This window comes from Melopsittacus undulatus, chromosome 2 (assembly GCF_012275295.1).
Source record: "Melopsittacus undulatus isolate bMelUnd1 chromosome 2, bMelUnd1.mat.Z, whole genome shotgun sequence".
Classification (NCBI taxonomy): Eukaryota; Metazoa; Chordata; class Aves; order Psittaciformes; family Psittaculidae; genus Melopsittacus; species Melopsittacus undulatus.
The window spans coordinates 54209954-54232311 of record NC_047528.1 but is presented as its reverse complement, the minus strand read 5'-3'; the positions used below and the strand labels follow the sequence as shown (position 1 = coordinate 54232311).

General features: G+C 38.4%; 1 protein-coding gene across 1 annotated transcript in view; it reads left to right on the top strand.

Annotated features, from left to right (window-relative positions):
• The window catches only part of NALCN (sodium leak channel, non-selective), a 234116-nt gene that overhangs the window by 56468 nt on the left and 155290 nt on the right, over nucleotides 1-22358 (top strand). The window contains exons 8-9 of the mRNA XM_005145229.4: nucleotides 19900-20042; nucleotides 20162-20266. Coding sequence (XP_005145286.1) covers nucleotides 19900-20042; nucleotides 20162-20266 — 248 coding nt within the window. The remainder of the gene's footprint in view (nucleotides 1-19899; nucleotides 20043-20161; nucleotides 20267-22358) is intronic.

Below are 22358 nucleotides of genomic sequence, written 5' to 3'. Positions count from 1 at the left end.
CATTTCATGGCCTGTAAAACACCAACAGAGCTTTAGGTCCCAGATATTTCTCACTTTTATTATAAGGCCTTTCCCTTACAATATGTGACACAGGTTTTAAATACTGTAGGCATGCCTACAGGTGAGAGCCTTTTTGAAATTGGTAATTAGAAAAAAAGATTTTATATGTCACTGTGAAAAATGTCTGCCATCTTTAGGTTAAAAGTGAACCTAATTGAATGTTTGTGAAAGGAAGCATAATGCGACCAAAGACAGCTTCTTTAACTCACTGATAGGTATTGTTTTACTATAAGCGTTGTACAGGGATCAAGATTGCTCCTCTGTTTACCCATTAATTGAAATTTTGTCTACAAAACATGGGAGTTAATTGGCTCTCTTATTAGTTATTTTATGATGGGGAAAATACTCTCAACTGTGCAACCAGTTCGAATTGTCAAGGCACTGGTCTTAGACTGGAAGAAGATTGGGGTGGCATTAAGTCCATTGTTCAGAAGAAAGGAGTTAAGTTTAAAATAGTATAATGTGAATCTGGATTTTGTGCCTTACTGCCAGAATCTGTTAAGTACATTTTTCATGAGAGGTTTCATGTTGCCCAGGGTCTATGTACCTGTCTCTAGGATTAGAATTCATAGTGGCTGAGTATGTGTTGAATGATGAGGTGTGAGGGACACATGAAAGCCAAACTGGAAAGGGAGGAAAAACTCAGCCTAAATCAGATGCGTTAAGTAGTCCTAGAAGCAGTGAGCATTCAGAGCTACTTGTCCATTTGTTTACGTGGACACCTGTATCATGAATTTGGCTGAAGGAGGCTGACACAGGTTCTTAAAGAGAAAGTAGAAGTGACCCACTTTTTATATAGTAGTGCAGTCATCAAAGTGAAGACCTACCTGCATTCTGGAAGGATGCCCTACTCGCTGTCATGCAGGGGCATGCTCCCTACCACCTCCCTCTCTGAGTCTGCAGCAGCAAGAATTCCTGGCCCTGGAGGAAAGCAAGGAAAATAAGACTGGTGACTAGAGGGGGTACTATAAAGTCCTGTTATTGTCATTCTTCCATGAACTTATTTCCAGTTTTTCTTTATGGATTATCTAACACAAAAATGTGTAAAACCATCTTTAATATTTAGGTGCCTGAATGTTAATAAGATGTACCAACATAAAAGAAAACACTTGAAAATCCAACTGGCCATTCCTGCTAACCCTGGATGAAGAAAAGAACCTGTCACTAGTGGTACAGGCTGACCTTTTAATTTCCCTGTCACTCCACAACCACCTTAGACATAGCCTGCTTGTCTCTTGATGGCAATATTAGCAGCCACTTGATCTTTCCAGATCCTTGACATGGGCAAGAAAGGCAGGTAGATTATGACTGGTGAGTTGTCCTAGGCAACTGCCTACTTTGCCAGCTCTGAGACTTCAGGGTCAATGAGGAACAGTGAATTACGAGTTGATGAGCAGAAGAAAAATAGTATTTGCAGGTTATTTGTTCAAAGTACATGTTGCAATCCTTTCCACTACCAGTTGTAAGGGAGTTTTCAGTCTCCTGCCTCCCTCCACTGGCCTTTCATACAGTCATCTCCACCTGAATGAAGACACTGTTTTGCACAGACATAGATGGCCAGAAATGTAGGTCAGCATAACCACCACAACCTAGATCCCTTGGCTCTGAGATATTTGGTATCTGAGATAATAGAAAACAATGAGGGGATGTAATTGTTAAGCCAGAGCTTCCATTTACTTGTACCTGTTAAAGGTTGAGAGATTGAGCTCTTATGAAAGAGCCATTGCTTTGGTAATGATTTCATCAAAATTCGTAGTCAGACTTTTATTCTACAGATTATATCTATGCTTGATATATGTATTGAGTATTAATGCTCTGTTTATCCTAGCAAGTGCATGATATTATTAAGTATTTTGATAAACAGGTCTAATCTTATTCCACTTACACAGCTGTTTGATTCAGGCATTTGCATGTAAAGTGCCTAATAAGAAGGCCTTCATCCATGATTGATGCCTGTGGAGTTATCATGTGGTAACATGACAAGTGATAGCAATGTTAATGTGTGAAGGTGCCAGAGTGTAATTAGGGAAGCCATTCAGACTATCTAGTGGTAAAACTTGTGAGCTAAAATGACTTAAAGCATGCCCCATTAGTCCAGTGATTGAGAAACCAGTAAAAATCGTTAGTTCAAAAATGGTGATAGATTTTTGTTTTCTTCACTGGAATTCCTTCACTGGCCTTGCAGAAGGGAAGCAATAGGGCTCCAATCGCAGCTGAGTGATTTTTTTTTCTCAAAAATTCTAGGCTTTCATTCTCTTTGCCAAACCATGAATTTTTTGAAGCCTCATACTTGTGCTGCTTTCCATGTTTTTATGTCACCTATGTGTCTGAGTTACCACTTTTTCCTTTTCTCAGGAAAACTTCTCTGTTGAATGCTTATGTTCCATGTGCAGTTAATATCATTATTAACTTACTATTTGATCAATTAAAACAGTTTCAGCCATTCAGTTTCAGTGAGTCCAAGGGCGTGAGTGACATGTAGATATTGGCTGTTACTGATGGTCACAGTGAGCTCTTCATATTTTTCTGTTGGAAGAGTAACATAGAGATACTTAAACCCACAGATGTTCAAAAAAGGATACTAAGACAATGCTTCTGGTTTTAGACATCTCAATAAGTGACCTCAATTTGAAAAAAAACCCCAAACCAAACACAACATGGGATGCTCCAGTCAACTCCCTTAGTTATTTGATATTTCTGTGTGCTTGCCACTTTTCTCACTGAGGCCATTTCAGTTGCCTAGTTAGTGAAGACTTCCTCTTTTTTTTTCTTTTTCTTTTTTTTAAGTAATGGTTTATAGACACAAAAAAAATGCGCAAATAATGTCCATTGAATTAGCTCTGTTACAGTGACAAATGGTATGTGGGAAGTTGTAGAGTTTTGGAAACTTGGAGTAATTTGAGCAGCCCACCAGAATTTTAATTTATTGCTGTGTTAATTCCAAAGTAATTGAGTCTTGCATTAAACCAGGCGATCAGGTGAAACTAATGGGAATAGATTAGTACAGCTGTCTTGTACTGAGAGTCAAAGAAAACTTTGCTGCTGCTGAGAGAATTTATTGGAACATAGTTTCCCCTGCCATTTCAGGGTGTTCTGTGTTGGTTTCAGCAGCTAAATAGTTGAATTTATGATGGAATAAACCACCTTTCCAGAATGCTTTGTTCTCACTTTTGTTTGTAATTGCAGATCTTTTACTGATAACCATCTTTCTATGCTGTGTATGGTTTGATCTGTCATTTGTGTCATTATGGTGTGCTACACAGAATTTGATGTTCTTTCTGAGGTCTGTGCAATGTACTTCCTCCTCTCCCTCCCTCTTTCATTCCCATCTGCACCTGGGAATGCAGGAAGAATGTTTTGCATGCTGAACCACTTTTCATTTTGAAAGTAGAGGTTATCCTCTACTTTCCCAGCAAATCTAAACTGCTGTCACCTTGCAATGAAGAGTGCCATAATGTTATTGATAATAAGCTGAAGAGATAGAACAGCAAAATGTGGCAGAAAGGCAGTCTTACTAGAAGGATAAAAAAAAACAAAATTAAAGTTGAGGAAGGTCAAATGTGAGCTTTAATTGCATCTCCTTATGCTTTTCTGTGCTGTAAGCTGTATCACCCAAGACATATCAATCCCTTATTGACATAAAACTTCATGTACTGTTTCTTAATTTATCCCAAGTAGCATAGTCTTAACTTCTGTATGCATTTTCCCCTACGCTTAGCAGGAGATCACAAGCATCATAACAAAAAAATCAACTGAAAATTATGTAGAGCTCACTGGTTCTCACTGAACCACTTAAATATTCCCACCCCTTGCTCTCTACTATTTCGTGTCTCAAGAGGGCTTATTCCTTAGAATCTCAGAAGATTTGGATTGGAAGGGACCTTAAGAATCATCCAGTTCCAACCCTCGTGCCATGGGCCTGGGCACCTTCCACTAAACCAGCTTGCTCAAAGCCCCATCCAGCCTGGCCTTGAACACTGCCAGAAATGGGGCAGCCACAGCTTCTCTGGGCACCCTGTGCCAATGTCTCACCACCTTTACACTGAAGAATTTCTTCCTAATGTCTAATCTAAATCTACCCTCTTTCAGTTTAAAGCCATTATCCCTTGTCCTATCCCTACATGCCCTTATAAGAAGTCCCTCTTAGGCCTGCTTAAGTATTGGAAGGCTGATATGAGGTCTTTCTGGAGCCTTCTCATCAGGCTGAACAAGCCCAGTTCTCTCAGCCTGTCTCCATAGGAGGTGCTCCAGCTCCAGTCATCTTTGTGGCCCTCCTCTGGACTCTCTCCACAGGTCCATGTCCTCCTTATGTTGGGGGCCCCAGGGCTGAATGATTTGCTCCAACATAAAGCTTTAAGGAGTCCTGGAATGGAGTTTGCTGGGGAAGGTGGTGCTGGAGACATTGCAACTGGCTTTGCAGAACCCAGGCTCCAGAGAACACCTCTACCAGGGGCAGCCTTTGCACTGCCCCTCCAGAGGCTGTGCAGCATGTCAGTGCCCACTCCTGCAGATTGGGAGGTAAATGTAGTGTAATTTCTATTTTCATGAATGACATTTTCATGCGTACTTTCTGTTGCTCTTGCTCCAGCATAACAAGGCCTCACAGTGTGAATTTGAGATGATACATGCCTTGTGAAGGCAAAGGAGGAAATTTGCTTTTGTACTGCTGCTGTTTACTTTAACTCCTATGGAAGTGTGAGTTAAAACACTCATGTTTATTATCTACAGTGACATTTCTTTTTCTTCTAATGCACAATGCTAACCAAAGGGTCAGATAACTTTGAGAAGCTAAGTACAGCAAGGGACATGTGTGCTGGGAATGTCATGGTTAAAGGGAAATATATGCACATGAAGACCGTCTTCTTAATGAGGATTTACTAAGAAAGTAGATAGAAAGCTGCTTCAAGCTAAAGCAGCGTCCAAGCCCACCAGTTTGCACTCTCCATGAGAATTGAAGAAAGACTTATGTCAGCAACATAACTTGCAGGGATGGCTACACAACAGCTCATGGTCTGACAAGGAACAGAGAACAGCGTGAAAAAATAGAAAGAGGACTTAAAGGTCTGACAGTAGTGTGAAACAAAAGGTGTAACTAATTTCAGCCAAGCTAAAGAGCAGGAAGCGCTTAGCCAATAGGCAGAGCATGAAGTTAGGCAATTAGAAACCTGTCATTCCATATCAAGAAAATTAGATCCTATCAGTTTAATTATCAGTCAGTGCCATTAAGACAATATAGCTCTGCATAATGAAAGCTGCAGTTACTGGGTAATAGAGGTAATTGTTTTCGCAGTGGAAGATTTTCACTTTCAGAAGAGAGCTTCAGTATGTGACCAGTTTACAGGCTTTGACCTTCAGCACTTGCATAGTGCATGGGACACATTGTTTTTACTTTGCCTCCTGAGATTTGATTATTTTATCCTAAACAGCATTTTCGTAAAGTGTGTGGAAATGAGCAAAACCACCCACTAAACTACATTCTACAATAGTCACGCAACATGCCCTCTGTTACTGCAATTAGAGAAGCTTACCAAATCGTCTTTGATTTAAGACCTTTGATTTGATAACACAAGGCCAGCTTGCAGCTTGGCTTTCAGACTTCTGCTGGGGAATAAGGGGAAATAATACTATTCCAGAAAATCTGTATCACAGATGGTTGGTCTAGAGGGGGTAACACACACAGAGCAGAAGCTTAGGTGTGACTCTCCAGCGCATCAGCTCATCTGGGGTAACTGACTTCATACATGCTGCTACCCTTGCAGTACCCTGTAGCAAATCATTAAATGGTGCACAGTCTCACTTTATTGCTTTGTTACTCAAATAATACTCTTTTTGAAGACATGCTATTTCATCTACAGAGAAAGTATGATTTGTCATCTTGGGAAATGTCAAGAAATGTCTTCTCCCATACTGCAGTCGACATTTTCCACTTTCATCCAAAAATTCCTTTGGAACTCTACTTTTCCTACAAATCTGTTTTGCTGTCACCTTTCAGTAGAGATTACCATAATGATCAGCACTTTGCCTCATTTCAGTAGGAGATTTTCAGTAGGAGATTTTGACCACAGTGTATGCATCCTAGGATTAGGTAATTAGCATGAACCTTAAGAGTCTCAGTTCACATATGAGAAGGAGTGAACCACACCACAGTATCACCTTTTTCTTTCCACTGTGAAGAGGATTGCAGTAAATAAGCTCCCAATTTTGGCACTTAATTGAAACAGCTACAGTGAGATTGGATGACTTTGGGTCCCTGTGACCAGCTGAGCTATACACTTTTAAAATTAGTAATACTGAAAGAATTAGAATTACTTAATGCTAAAATTCAAAAGAAGTGAAAACAGAAAACTTTCTGTCAGAAGACCTTGTCAGTTACCACGGGGTCAGGGACATCTAACTATTCGTAGGGCATAGATGCTCTGTGGTAATGCATACAGGATAAAACCTTCAGAAATCTGTTCTATTTTTTGAGGAGCTGACTCTGTACATAGCTGATTCATCTTGACAGAACTTACCCAGGGGCTGACAAATTCAAATAAAATAGATTAGTCACAACAGGACTTCTGTATGTCTCCTGTGATAAACTGAGATATTATTTTCTTCTAATTACCTGCCTGTGGCAGGTTTTGCATGGTTTTTATTCTGGCATGTGTACTACTTGTATATTCTTCTGTATTAGCCAACTTTGCTATGTTCTATATATGAATATTTTTCTTACATTTCTTTTTCATTTGCTGGTTTTAGGCATTTTACTTAGGATTCTGAGATTAAGTGGCAATTGATTAAATACATCTATCGTCATCTCTCAAACAAAAATCTTCAGTTGTCTTTCTATTTAATCCTCTCCTTCAGAACAAATGCTGTGTTTTCTTTTTCCTATTTTAATTTTTTTTGCATTTCATTTAGAATGATAATTCTGCCATTATATGGATATTTTCTTCTTGTCCTTGATAGCTGATACAGAGCTACGGAGCAGTAATGCTGTTTCACAGAGGGATAGTGGCAGTGAGTGGAAACTGCATATTGTGAAAGCCATTTAAGAAGTCAGCATTCTGCCATTATTATACCATAGCCACAGACAGGTATTTCACTATCACATATCAAGATGGTAAATATCTTGGCTAAGGATATTGACTGCCATCAACGGGGCACTAAGGAAAATTCTGAAGAAAGTTTGGAGTATCAAAGGAAAATACTGGTTTTGAATAGTTTTTCTGGGAAGTTTGTAGGATTAAATAATGGACATCTTTACAGTAATTTCACAATCAGTTTAGTCTTGCAGTCTTTTACCTCCTCATTTTATCCAGTAATCTTCTCACTCATACTGGAGTTAATCTGCTCTCTACAGCAGTTTCACAAGTGTCTTAAACCTATATTGTTTCACAGCTATCTGTTCTCTGTCTGTTCTGTTCTCAAGGGTGTGATGCTTTATGGTATACCAAGCAAGCTAATCTCCATTGGCTTGTCTTTCTCCAGATGTTTTTATGATTAGTTTAGAAGTGCCATAAAATCCATACCACAGGTGCTTTCATGGATCTCAAGACTCACAGCAGAAGCATGTTTAGTTTCTTCTGGTCCTTAAGCAGTCTTTCAGTTAAATATTAATCATCAAAAGATTTGACCTGCTATGCTGACAGCAGTATTTAGAGTGTTTGAATGGTTAGGGCTGCTGTAGTGAACATTTTTTACCAAATTATGGGGATATTGTTAGTTTTGTATGCAATTCACTTACTGCAGACAGGTGCAGGTTTTAATCTATGTCCACAGTGTCTTCAGCCACAACAGGGAAGGTGCAACTTAAAGAGTTTTCACTGGAGAGTTTCTATTTGGTTCAAAATAAACAGATATTTTGCAACAAAACCAGATGCTGAACCAAAGAATGCCTTTCCCCAGCTGTTGCTCAGTACTTTACCAAATTAGCCACGTGGCGTAGCGCTTCCAGAACAGAGCACACTGTTAATCCTTCCTGCATAGCTTCATCGGAAATGTTCTTAGAAATTTCCCTTGTGTCATGGTTTAAGCCCAGCTGTAACTCAGAACCACGCAGCTGCTCTCTCTCACTCTCCACCCTTCCTCCCCCTCACTCCCAGAGGGATGGGGAGGGGATCAAAAGAACGTAACTCCCACGGGTTGAGATAAGAACAGTCCAGTAACTAAGGTATAACACAAACCACTGCTGCTGCCACCAATAATATTAACGATAAGGGGAATAACAAGGGGAGAGAATACAACCCCTCACCACACACCGATCGATACCCAGCCTGACCGAGCAGTGATCTAACCCTTCTGAGTAACTGCCCCCAGTTTATATAATGGGCACGACGTGCTGTGGTATGGAATACCTCTTCGGTTAATTTGGGTCAGGTGTCCCATCTCTGCTTCCTCCCAGCTTCCTCTCCTCACTGGCAGAGCATGAGCCTCAGAAAGTCCTTGGTCAGACTAAACATTACTGATCAGCAACTAAAAACATTGGTGTTATCAGCGCTGTTCCCAGGCCAGAAGTCAAAACCACAGCACTGCACGAGCTACTAAGAAGGAGAAAAATGACTACTGCTACTGAACCCAGAACACCTTGTCAGGAGAGAATTAACATTTTTATACTATTTGCTACTTGAGGATTGAGTCTGTTTTACTTAAAATGACTGGACTCTTGAATTTAATAGAGGTTTTTTTTGGCACCTATATCATCACCCTTACTAAAATTGAGTCAGAGATGGGTTTTACACTAATAAAATCATCTGCTTGGCATTGGTCCTTGGTCTACAAATGGTGTGATATAGACCAACTGACCCATGTTCACACTGCTTAGGCCTGGTTCATTTTAGAGCAGTTAGATCAGAATGGTTGTATACACATCTGTATAACAGTTGGTTCCTATTTGGAATAGTACTGAAGGTGTGTATGGCTTGGAGGGGACTACACTTGGTACAGGCACATCCACAGGAAAATAACATCAGAGATCAGGAGCTACAGTGTTAGACTACATAAGTGCTTGCAGCAGTGCTGCTTTGCAATAGATTCAGCTGTGGTTTGACATGTGCAAAGACCCGCAGTAAAGATTGCTCAGGATGAGGGAGGGTGCATGAATGTGTTAACTGTCAGAGTCACCAAGGGAGGCACATGATACTGAAATTATACCAGCTTAATGCCTTTAACTTTATGCTGGAGTTAGAAGAGCAGACAATTCCTGCAGTGGCATAAGTGAGGGTGCAGATAGACAACACAGGTTGCAGTGTGCAACCTTTCGGTACAAGTAAAGCCCTCAAAACCAGGGAATTTTTTAAGGGACAGGGTCAGGTTATAGCAGATTAATACCTTTGTGTCCTCTGGCTCTGGTGCTGTACACTATTCTACACTACTTGTACACTATTCTGTATTCAGAGCCTTACAGATGAAGTTAATTTATCATCAGTTCACGTCTTGAGTAACATTTTATTAATTCACATTATTACTTTACATCTTTTTATTTTTTCAGAAGTTAGATCTACAAGCTATGACTCACGAATGCTTCCTTTATGGAAGAAAAAGAAAAAAGGGCTATTTGCTGACGAATATGATTTAGCTGGTTCAGAGACAGTGGAATTTGGCTCTGCACCACCACTCTTACAACAGTTTTCCAGGCATAACTCTAATGCAGGGTGCTTTTTGCACTTTGAGCTGCTTTGTTTTAGTATCTATGCAGCATTTGGAGAAGGAGTGTCTATGGGCAACCTAAACAAACATAGATTACTTGATGTATGTTAATATCATTCTTTTTGTAATTAGTAAGGATAAGATGCTGTAATGGCTTTACAGACTACTTTAATGATCTAAAATCAGGGAAGACTAGCATGAGCCTCAAATGGATATCTATTTGAAGGCTGATCTCAGTGCCTGGCCACTCCAAGATTCAGTCAGCTCTATTTAAGTAATTCCTTATAGGTACTTATCTAGTGTATTCTTAAGTATAAAGAGACAAATTCTACAGTCCTCTCAGTTACTCCAGTGCTTGCTATTACCTGCTAGCAGTTGTTTTCCCTCTATTTCATTTATTTCTGACCTGAGCACATGAATCCTGCTAAAAACAGTCAGTACTTTAGCAAGTTCCTTAGGAAAGTCACTGGAAAGAGTTTTATTGCCAGGGCACCACAGATCTCCCTCATGGTCAGTTTTGGAAGCAGATATTTTTTTGCGACTCTCTGTTGCATTTGTCTTCTTTTTAAGAAGCCCATTTCCCAGATGCTGTACTATGAATGGGTCTGGAAACAGCTGTGCTTTCTTCCCTTGCCTACATCGTATAGTTACCAATCTCTAGCTTTATTTTTAACGTGGCATGCAATTTAATAAGTGTATTGAAAACCACATATTGATAAAATGTTTTATTTTCCCAGGATTTTTTATGTTTTCCAGGAACTTATGTGCTAGAATTTCAGAACAAGAAATCTAACTTTATTTCTACTAAAGAAAATATAAAAATTCCCTTTGGCTTCAAGCACTAAAATTCAGGCCAGAATTGGAAATTTTGAACTTGTCTCCTTCAGCATGTCAAAGAATCAGACTATTGTCAACTATCTGATCATCAGATCAAATGCCTCATTTTAGGCCGTGCAATTTAAAAATTGTGAACATAGTTTTCTTATGAAAAATAATACATGAATGGGCTGGTAGAACTTCCAAGTTAGGGTCATGATTTGTTTCCTGTTCTGAAAAAATAATGTAATGATGTAATATGGACATAATGTAATGATACAGAATAATACCCAAGCCATGGTAGGACCTGCATATATGTTACTGAGCGTAAAGATGTGTTTATGAAGTTCAGCAGTAACTGTCCTTATGTATGCTTTTATTCTTATTTTATTCTTAAGTAAGTAATAGATAGTTAGATGTGCCTTTGACTTCCATGAAAGGAAGGTCTTCTAGAGGTCTTTTTCAAGGTGAAGTGTTGGCCAAGAGGTAGTCACTGTGAAGTAAATGGCATGCAGAAAGTCATCCCCGCATCTATGCATGTCACTTGTTTGCATGATCAAACCTAAAAGCTCTGATTTCATTCTGCCAACTGAAAATTATTTTAATATGGAAAATGAGGTCTGTTTATCTTATCCTTTGATAAAATATTTCTGGGAGTAGGTCCGATCTGTATTTCTTGGGAAACTGCTTCTGTGAACAAGGCCAAAAGACTTTTTTTTCATATACAGTCCTTTTTTTCAAACCACATGTTCACATGGCTCAGTGCAAAATGCCACATTTTCCAAAAGCTTTGAAGAAAAATATGTTAAATATCATAAGTCTATAAGAAATTAAAGCAGCTTTGAGAAAAAGGACAGAGTTGACATACACCTACACAAAGTATAAACACCTTTGCAGGTAAACTTGATGATGAGAAAAAAGAGAGTGTTCATCTGGGGAAAAAAAAAAAAAACCAACATTGATTGAACAGTTATAAATCCAGGAAATTTCTGTTATGGGTGTGTGGAACTATTTTCAGTAGTCCATAAAGATCAGAAAGGATTTCTGCAGAAGAAGATAATATTGAAAACAAAGTTTAAACAGAGAATATTAAAACTTTGAAAGTACTCTCCCAAAAAATTACCTGGCAGTTTATACAGCTTTTCTTGCCAAAAGTTTTGATTTTTATCTTCAAGTAGACCTTCCAGCTGCTTAGTGTATTAGTGCTAGTCTTCCAAGAATTCTTTTGATAACCAGTAGGAATCTGGTCACTTTCTTTAAGACAGTCAAGAATAAAAGAACTCAACCTTTCATTTCCTGAAGGAGAGAAAAAAGAAAGTTTTGCCCTATTGTTGACATGCATGTATGTTTCTTATGGCAAGAAAAAAAATCAATTTCTTTCTCTTTTGATACTCAGCTCTTTTAAAATCAGAAATCTTTGAGATACTGTCACCTTAGACATTCATTATGTTGTTGTTTCAGAGAAGTTTCTAACTTAACAGAGCCTTCTCTGAAATACAGTTAACAATATCCTTATCTCACAAAGGTGCTGTGGTGTTTTGTGAGTTATCAGCACACTAAGCCATTTCTTCCTGTCTCTGCCTGCTCTCTAACTGCACATATTAGGCTAGGGAGCAAACCTCTCTCTTGCATCAACAATGTAGGTAAATTATTTTACTGCTAGTAGCACATAAAAGGTACCTGGAAGCACTTAACTCATTAATAGCTAAACAGGTCATTGAGTGAGTATCATTTGGGTTTTCATGCAACAGCAATCATATAGCTCCTTTCTCCCATTCAGGAAATGAAGATTTTCTCTCTTTGGCGTGGGATATCCCATTGTCTGGTTGGGATCAGCTGTCCTGGCTACGTCCCCTCCCAACCTCTTGTGCATCCCTAACCTGCTCACTGGTAGGGCAGGATGAGAAACTGAAAAGTCCTTGACTTAGTGTAAGCGTTGCTCAGCAACAGCTAAAGCATCAGTGTGTTACTAACTTTATTCTCATCCAAAATCCAAACCACAACACGATTAACTCTATCCCAGCCAAACCAGAACAAATATCATCATGGTCACTCTAGATTAGCAAGTGTTACTATATGAATATGTTCTATGGTTTTATTCTTCCATACTTCTTTCATCTTAAAAAGCAGACACATTTTTTATTAATTAAACAAATTAAGCATGCCATGATGCATGGAACCTTTGCTGTTTCGTGACTGAACTTAAAATGAATTAGCTTGTTCTGTCTATGACTATTAGGAAAGTTAATGCAACAAGCGATTAGTTTTGATTGACAGTGTATGAAAGTCAGTGCTGAATTTACATGCCTTGTGTCAAGGAAGATTTGCATACTTTGTTTTCTCTCTAACAAAGGGATTCATCACTGTCTTGATTTTAGTAGTCGTTCCCAGTGTTTAATATATGGCTGAATGACAATCCAAATACATAATACTTGTACTGAGAACCTGTCTTAAATTTGTGTTTTGAATATGATAACCCTTAAAATGTTAATTAAATTTTAAATGAAACAATTTGTGAATATTTGGTTTCTGGACTGTCACTTTTAGTGTATGGTTTTAAAGGCATCTACATACATAACATATTTTTAAAGAAGAAATAACAGTTGTATGAAAACATGGTTCATTTTCAAAGGAACTTGTTAATATAAATTACAGAGTTTCTTCTGTTGAACGTTTTTTATGTTACACAGTTTTGTCATAACATTTATTGTAGCAGTCATTTGATCTACTATGACTGTACTTTAAATCAGAGACATTTCACTGGAAAGACTGAGGTGGTGACAGACCCATCTTCACAGTGTTTGTTACTCTTAACCACAGCCTAGGGATTCTGTATTCTTGGTTTCTAGATTTGAAAAGTAAGTATTATTACAGTTTGATTCTCTGATAAAGAAAAACAATACTATGGCAATGTCCTACTTCCAGGTTGCAACCGGAAACTCTGCCTGTTCTGTTGAGTATGGGAGCCCAAGAATCCACAAAGAATTGCATCCTTAAAGATACTCCTTGGGGGAAATGAGAGATGGGAGTTTACTGTGCTGCAGAGCCTCCAGATAGAGGTGTGGAAGGTGTGAACAATTCACAGCTCAGCATCTCCTAGAGTCTCATCAACTGCCAGTAGAGTTTGTGAAGTTGCTGTACACATAAAAAAAAACAAACCAGTGATTATTAAGAGAGAGTGTATATTAGCACTGCAGCTGTGTAATGACAAGAAGGAAAAAGCAGACAGTATTTATGCATATAAAGCCATCTTATGAGCTCTGCTGACATTTTGGATCCCTATTTGTTACTTGTGAATATATAGCTGAGGAGCATTTTAGTAAAAAAATCATTAAAGAAAAGCAAAATGTTAGTCTGTCTGATAGCTGTAAACATGCACCTCTAAAGTAATTTGTCTCTGTTTACACCATGGACTTGTTCACAAATGTAAAACAGGTTTCTTTTTTTAAAACATAAAATATTACATCAGGGAGCATGAGCACTGTCACATGGGAGATTAATGGTATAACTGTCAAATACTTTAAATAACTTTAAATACTATTCATTTAAATACCATACATTTCAATGGTAGGTACAGAGATGGAGATTTCCTTTTTACAAGGAGCCACATGGAAAAGAGGTAATGGGCACAAGTTAATACTGAAGAGATTCTGACCTGTCACAAGAGGAAAATTTTTTGCCACGAGAACAGTCAGCCATTGGAATAATTTCCCAGGGAAGTAGTGGATTCCCCAGCTTTGGACACTTCTGAGATTCAGCTGGAAAGGGTGCTGAGACATTTAGTTTAGATCATGTTTTGTCTAGAAAGGTTGAACCAGATGATTCTTGCAGCCCCTTCCCACCTCTGTGTTCTGTGATCCTGTGATTCTATGAACTGAGCATGAACTGCCATTCTTCTGCTTACCCTGTGCAGTCCATACATATGCCAGCATTGCTACATTCAGATTAGTAAGCTAACACTTTTTGGACAGTGAACAGATTTCTAAAATACTTGCAAACAGTGCAGCTAAGTCCATCAACATTTTCTCTGAAACTTGGCTGACTTTCTGTCTTTCCATTACTAAGTCTGTAGAACGAACTGCATTGATCTTAGCACTTACATATGCACTGTTTCCTTATCTCCTTATTGGTGGTTTTATGCGTACAGTATCTGTATGCACTCTGTTCTCGTATGTGAAAGCTTTATCTCATATCAAAACAGATTTTCAAAATGAAGAATCAATAACACATCATTGTTGTATGTTTGAACTCACTGCACTTCACAAGGGTTAAAATACTGTGTTCAGACTGGCAGTGTGTTTTTCCTGCTCTGCAGAGTTTCCGTTTTGCTATCTTTTCCACAGCTTAGTCACAGGAAAATGGTGCTGGGTGTTGAGGTTTCAACAGAGCACCAGAGCATTGGCATGTTTCAATTTAATTCTTTTCCTCCTCATACTGGTGGCTGGCAAACTGGCTGATGTGAGTTGGTTTAGGAGAGTAAAAAAAGTCTGGATTGCTTACTCAGAGATAAGCAAGAAACCCCATGAATCCATTCAGGATTCGATCTTGTTGATTTCAGTCCCATTTACCATCTACTTCCCAGAAGTGCTAACAACTTTGTGCTTGCATTTCCGGGCAGTTTTTACTCCTTTTTAGTTTCACCAAAGCAGTAGTGTAAACCAGCTGGAAAATCCTGACTGCATGCAATGTTGTACAAACACCTTGACACTGAAAGGTAAGACAATTAAAAGTTTACTAGTCGATGGGAATATCCATGCCTTGCAGGAACATTCAGCATCATGATTTTATCAGTGAAAGTGAGCAAGGACAGAAACAGGGTTGGTAACATTTCCATAGCTAAGCAAAAGGTCATTTCTTTATGGACGTAACATTCACAAAAACATCTTAAGGAAGGCACAGTATTCAGTACAACAAAGAATGTTAAATTAGGTATCAGCGCCTGCTAGAAGGCTGCTTAGTTTTGCCGGGGAAATGGAAAAATCAATCCCTTTGCGAGCGCAGCGGGCGGTTTGCACCCTGTACGCTCAGGGTGGTGGCTTCCCAGCCGCCTGATGTTCCAGATGTGCCCGAGGTGCACGATCGCCATCTAGTGGTCACTGGAAAGTAAGGAAAAGGCGCCTGTTCTCGGCTGGCGTATAAAGCATTTTATGGGTGACAATATGTAGGATTTCAGGCTTTTAATAACGTTTTTACTTGTCCGAATAATTCGTCACTAAGAAAGAAAATAATAAAAAATCAATAAATTTACCTTTTTTTTTTCTTTTATATAAAGTGGGCCTTCTGTAGGTTTTCTTTCCCAGCAGTTTCACAGCAGGCACAAGAAAACTAGGTGAATGCTGACATGGTAAACCAGCATAGTCAATAGACATAGATTATGCATGCAGAAAACGTTGGAGTTGATGGCATATCTAAGCTTAGTTCTCATTGTTTCTCACTTGGAACAGCTACAAATCTCATAGCACAAAGATACTAATAAAAGACACCTTCTCACCACCATGCATTCTTTTCCTCTAATACTACGAGATTTTGAATCAAGAAGCAAGAACGTCACATCATGTTGGGAGGAAAAGGTTCTGTTTCCAGATATAGTGAATTTTCCACATGACCTTTTAGCTCTGCTCCTTCAGTTCTGCAGTTATAAAATTACAGCATTATTCAGTGCACTCCCTTTTTCATGATGTCCATTCACAGAATGACTTGGTGATAGCAAGAGCTGATGTCACAGAGCATGGTAGTGTCACAGAGGCACAGAAACAAGCAGAAAATCTTGCCTGCTTACAAAATATGCATAAATATAAAATACACTATGTAAAATAGCATCCCTGCATAATGATACTATTATTCTTCTGTCAGCTACGAGTAATGTCTTTTAAATAAATACCTTCTATATTCCTTAAGTATTTAAAAGATAGGGTTTTGTCAGGGTAGGTTTCTTCACTCCCCTAATAGGTAATGGAAATGGAAAATCATTACCTATGTGCTCTGCCTCTTATAATTCTTTTTTTTCCCTGGTACTCTGTTCATCTCTACAGCACAGAAGAGCCAGGTGACTTTGCTCTCTGATTAAGCATGGAAACAAGTAGAATTTTCTTTTATTATAATAATTTAGGTGTTATAGCAACTACTTCCTCTGTGCCCCTTCAGGCTAATGCTCCCAGCTGGTAGAACTGAAATAAACATGTATTGAAGGAGGCATAAGCCCCCTGCATTTCAGTGCTGAATGCCAATGTACCTAAACATTTATTAGTAAGAGGGATACAGTTAGTTTGTGATTGCTGTCTTTTCTTCTATACTGTATGAAGCAACTGCAAATGCTGCACAAGTTGAATAAGATTCAATCTGTTTTCCTGTACTTCACTGAATCTTTTATTTGCTGGTGGTCTTTTTTATTTCTTTCATTTTTAATAATGACTGTGTGCAGCTGTAAACCATTTCCAAAGGTAGTAGTGTTTATTGGTTGCATAAAAGCAGTCTTTTGAGACTGATAAATGTTATGATATGGATTTATTTAGTTTTAATCTGTGTTGAGAAATGTTTTCTTTCCTTGCTATCAGTGTGGTGAAAGGATTTGTTTTATTGTAACCTAAAAATGTAGAGTTTATTAGACAAGGTCAAACAAAAGTAAATGAATTCAAAGTATATTCCTTTATTTTACCTCTGTTGTCATCAGAAAGTTCCTCCTAAATGACTTTAATCTGCCTTGCCACTCAGATTTAGCCATCTACTGAGACAAATAGGAAAATCATTGTAAATATTTTCTGGATATTTTTATTTACTAAGATTTAACAATATTCTAGATGCAGATGGTGAAGTCCTGCTCTCAAATTCAGCAAGTTACTCATGCCAGTATGCCTAAACTGATGAATAATAGCTTTATAATCCTGTGTTTAACACTTTTCATGGTTCAAAGCTCTTTCATGACTGAAATGTCTTGCTGATGCCTGTAGGTAGATTGCACAAATCTTGATCTGAATGTTCAGGACATTGACAAAAGATGACAACAAGGTTTCTAAGCCCTCATTCACACTGCCACCCATATTGCTGCTTTTCTTAGACCAACTCCAGGAGGTCCTATGCTCTTATGCTCTAACCATTGGACTCTTAGCACTCTGTGGTCAGGACCTAAGACCTCTGAACTAGTAGAGGAAGACACTCTGTCACTGGTAGATAGAATACTGATGCCTGTGGAAAAGGAGAATTTTGCCATTTGATCTAAGGGGCAGAAAGTTAGGTTTCATGTCTTATTTTTTGTGATGTATCCCACCATTACTTAGAACTTCGATACTTTCCCTCTATATGGCTTTGAACATGGTGAGAAAAACAGAATGTGCTGCTGTGAAAGGACATTCTCTTGCATAACTTGGATATTGGCTTTAGGAAGATGGAGTCAGATATTAAAGAAATACTTAGAAAAAAATAGAATCAGTTGCTGATGGTAAGTGTAACTTTTAAAAGAGCAAAAACTACATTAAGGCAGATGTTAACTAAGAATTACTCTTCTTTTTGACTGCAAAGCATTTCATGGTGTTGGATCCCTTACTGTCATTCCTTTATTCTGTTTCCAGTTGAAACAGTATTTACAGAGATAGCTAAAGTATGGTTCCTGGCATCAGTATTAAAAACTTTATTACTTTCAAGTCACATATGTTAAGTAAGAATGTATATTCTTAGTGGTGATTGCTTCCTAATAGCTTTAAGAACACCTGGACCATTTATATAAAAGACACATTTCTAATTTAGCATCACAGATGAGCACATGTTATTTTAATTGGGTTGATTGTGCATTTTTGTCCATTCGCAGTATTGCTTTACTGTGGCAAATGGCCCAGTGTATGTGTTATAAATACTTTGCATGACATTCCCTCTATTTTACTAATCTTCATTGTGACTTTCCTATTGGTAATGACTAATGACAATTTCCTAGCCAGCAACTTTTAATAGATTCCTTTTTTTCTCCTTAATCTCTGCCTGTCCTCAACAGCACTGTTTTGTTCAATAATTTAATCAGTTCAGCAACAGTATAATATTAGGTAATTGAACCATTACTTTTTGAATTTTTGAAATGCAAAATAGCCATGAAGTAATCACTGATGAATATTTCACTATTGATAGAGACCACTCTCTTTTCTGAAGAAATAGAAAGGGTTTCGCTATCTATGCTTGAATGCTTTTTCTTTCTTTTTATTTTTATTTCTGTTCCTTGGTCCTGAGAACCATATGCAGTAAATAGGAAGGAATCCAATAACCAGAAAAATTAACAAAGAGGATTAACATTTTTGCCTCTCCACCATGAGCTTGTTAACCATTCATCACCTACATACCAAAAGAGTGAAAAAATTCCATTCATCCCTGTCTTCTTTCATCAGTGAAGATTTATCCAGAAAAAAAGAGAGTCCCTGAGGCAAAATCACTTCCAGGTTCATCCTGCCTGTCTTAGCAGAAGAAACAATGTAGATGCTGCAGTTTCAGTGGGAGAACAGCAGCACAGTGCTCCTGTGATTTGGTGTACATTTTTGGGAAACTCATGGGCTCTGGAAATTTCTGACTAACCCCTCCTTTCCCTGTGGACAGAATCGGTAGCCAGCTGGTTCATGCTTACTATCTGTATGTTGCTAGCAGCTGCTATGTTTTACTAAGGGCAGCACTCCTCATGCTCCCTGTTTTATCCAAGATAAAAACTACATGGGGTGAAGCAGTGGTGGAGCAGAGCTAGCAGGTGGCTTTAGGACAATTCCGTGATTTCACAGCAGTTTGTGAGATTTCGCAGTTTAATTTCACAGTTTAATTGTATTCCTTCTCGGAACAGAAAATTACATCAAACAGGAATGACATACAAGCCCTAACCATGATCTCTATTTTGAAGCTTTTATTGCAGAGATGAGGAAGGGGAAACTGGCTGAAGTGTCTTATAACTCAGGCATTAGGATGAGTTTGAATCTTAAGTTTAAAATTAGTAACTTTATTCAAAAGTGGTTTCTGAATGTTTTTTAAGGCACCACATGTATGTTAATGCAGCTACCTTGGCTACTGGCCTGAATTTTGAAGCAGCTCAATAGTTTCAGTGGAATCTGTCTTTTCTCATGGGTGCTGCTGAAGTCACAGGAAGGGGCAAATTCTGCCATTGGAGACATTTGTGGGCTGTCAGTGAACTCATCTGAGGGATTATCCATGTGTGTCCAGGCAGAAAAGGGAATCAGTCTGATCTGATATGAAACCAATTCATATTCAGTTGCAAAAGAAAGAAACATGGAAATTAATCCGGAAAAATTCCCTGTGAAGGAAAAGAGGAGAGCTGATACCCTTTAGAGAAAGGGAAGATGTAATAGATAAAAGATTATTGTTTGCTGATATTGAAAACCTTAATGCCAAACATTGTCATTTTTCTTCTGACAGGCACGAGCATATTTACTGTTTACGAAGCTGCTTCTCAGGAAGGCTGGGTGTTCCTTATGTACCGAGCAATTGACAGTTTTCCCCGATGGCGTTCATATTTCTACTTCATCACCTTAATTTTCTTTCTGGCCTGGCTTGTTAAGGTACTGAAAAATGTGTTCTTTTAAACCTGTCTGCAATGTAGATCATATTAGCATGAATTTCTTCTCTTTTCTGCTTGCTGAGCTTTGTGTCAGCCATTCTTTCTTGTTCTTTTTTTCAGAATGTTTTCATTGCAGTCATCATCGAAACATTCGCAGAAATTAGAGTGCAGTTCCAGCAGATGTGGGGGTCCAGGAGCAGTACTACTTCAACTGCCACCACCCAGGTGAAGCACCTGAGATGCTAAGATTTTCTGGGAGCTTGATTTGGTTTAGTTTATGAATGAATAATAATAATAAAAAAATACTATGTTATCTGATTTATTTGACTTGGCATGTTACCACATATATTTTGAAGTTGATACATGAATTTTCATATAAAATTAAATTCTAGTTTATGTTATCTAATGAGGCTTTCTTAAAAAACAATAATAGAGAAGACTGTACTCTGGTTTTCTATATGGCTGTGTATGTTATTGCTATGATTTTATTTTGTTTTAATAGTAGAAGTAGGATAATGCTTCCTTATGTCATTGGTGAGTTTGGAATCAGGGTTGCTATTAAATATCACTTTCTGAGCTATTGAATATTGCTTTCTGGGCTAAGGAAGAAGAGCTGAAATCACAAGCTGTAGCTGGAAGAGGTCAGAGGGTAGCTGAAGTGTTTGGAGAAGCTGGTCCTGGAGCTGGGAAGGGCATGTTGAGGCCAAGGAGGAATGAGGTCCTGACGTAATGAAAGAGCCATGCTAACTGTAGAGGTAGCTGCAGAAACTGGGACCTTGAACAAGAGAAAACGGGTAGGAGGAAGCCATGATAGGAATGGCACTGCTACATGTGGGCTGTGTAATGTGAAAGAGCTAGTATGAAGAATGTGGGCAAACGGGTCGAGATTGAAATTCTCCCACTCATTGTAACAATCGTATTATGTATCCTGAACATGCAAATGGGCTAGTGCATTTTGCCCTCTACAAGAAGGACCACTACCAGCTGCCTGTGGAAAGCTCTTAGAAAGACAGATAGGCGAAACATGCCCATGTGGAAAATATTTCTAACCTCTGTAGCTAGAGATTATTTATTTTCTCTAAGCTAGAGCATTTAAGTGTTTCAAAGTTATTTATTAAATATTTTGTGATATTCCTCTGGATATTCCTGTAATCCATATGTAAATGCCTGCTGTTACATTTTCTGCCTCAAATAGACTTTGTGGCAGTAATTTCTACACTATATATGTCTTTGTCAAAACAGACTTGGTGATACAAATTTAAAATCTAACAAAAAAAAAAGATTTCCCCACATGACACATACTTAGGCTGAGGAACTTAATATTCATTTCATCTCTGATCTCAGGGATGGAACAAATTCCTTAGCTGTATAAGCTTAACTGTTATACTGTGAACTAGAAGCTGGAACAACATGATCAAGAAGCAGCCAATATAAAGGCGTTTCAAAGATAAAAGAAATTCCCCAAATTATGTCATCATGCCAGAGAATATGAACATGTTGAATGTAAATTGCAGCATGCAAAATAAAAATCACATGTTGGCTGCAGACAAGCAAATGATTGCTTTCTTCGTTGAGCCACTGGCATAATGGGACACAAAGGGATTCCAGCTTACTAAACTACAAAACACATTTTTTCTTTCTGTATTAAGAAGGGCAGAAAATTTCGTGCAGGTTTTATTGTTGGAAGCATCAGATGAAAGTTAAAAACCTTCCTTGTTTTGTGCATGAAATAGCCTTGAGAAAAAATAACAATATCTTTTTTTATTTGCCCACTTCCTCAATCATTAAATTTATCCTGAAACGTAGTTCTATAGAAAAGGAGTGTCCAAGGGTCAAAGTCAAGGAAGGGATCTCTGGAGAAAGATAAAAGGAGGTTCCTATAAAGCACTTTAGCACTGCACCTTAAAGAATGGTGCAAAGAGGAATAACTCAGGACTGAGCTGACTTGACAACTCTCTCTGGTGCACAAATGCTAAATAAGGACTCGGTGGCATTGTAACCATATTTGATACTGTCCCCAGTCTAATGAGCACTCTCAGAATGGCTTTTAAGCTTCAATCATGCTGCTGTGGCTGTGTCCTTGAGGTGACTTGTTTGGGTGCTGGGTGTCAAGGAGTAGGTGGGAACTTCACCACACTTCATTACATAGGACATGCAGGCTCTCAGGCTGCAATTCAAAATGCTAAAGCCATTCGTTCTCTTTCAAGGACATTTTCAAGGACAGTGTTAGTCATATCCAGACATGTTTTTTCACTGTTCCTTATGTCCAGCAGTCTGCATCTTTTTATGTCTTAATTTGTGAGGGAAAAAAACATAA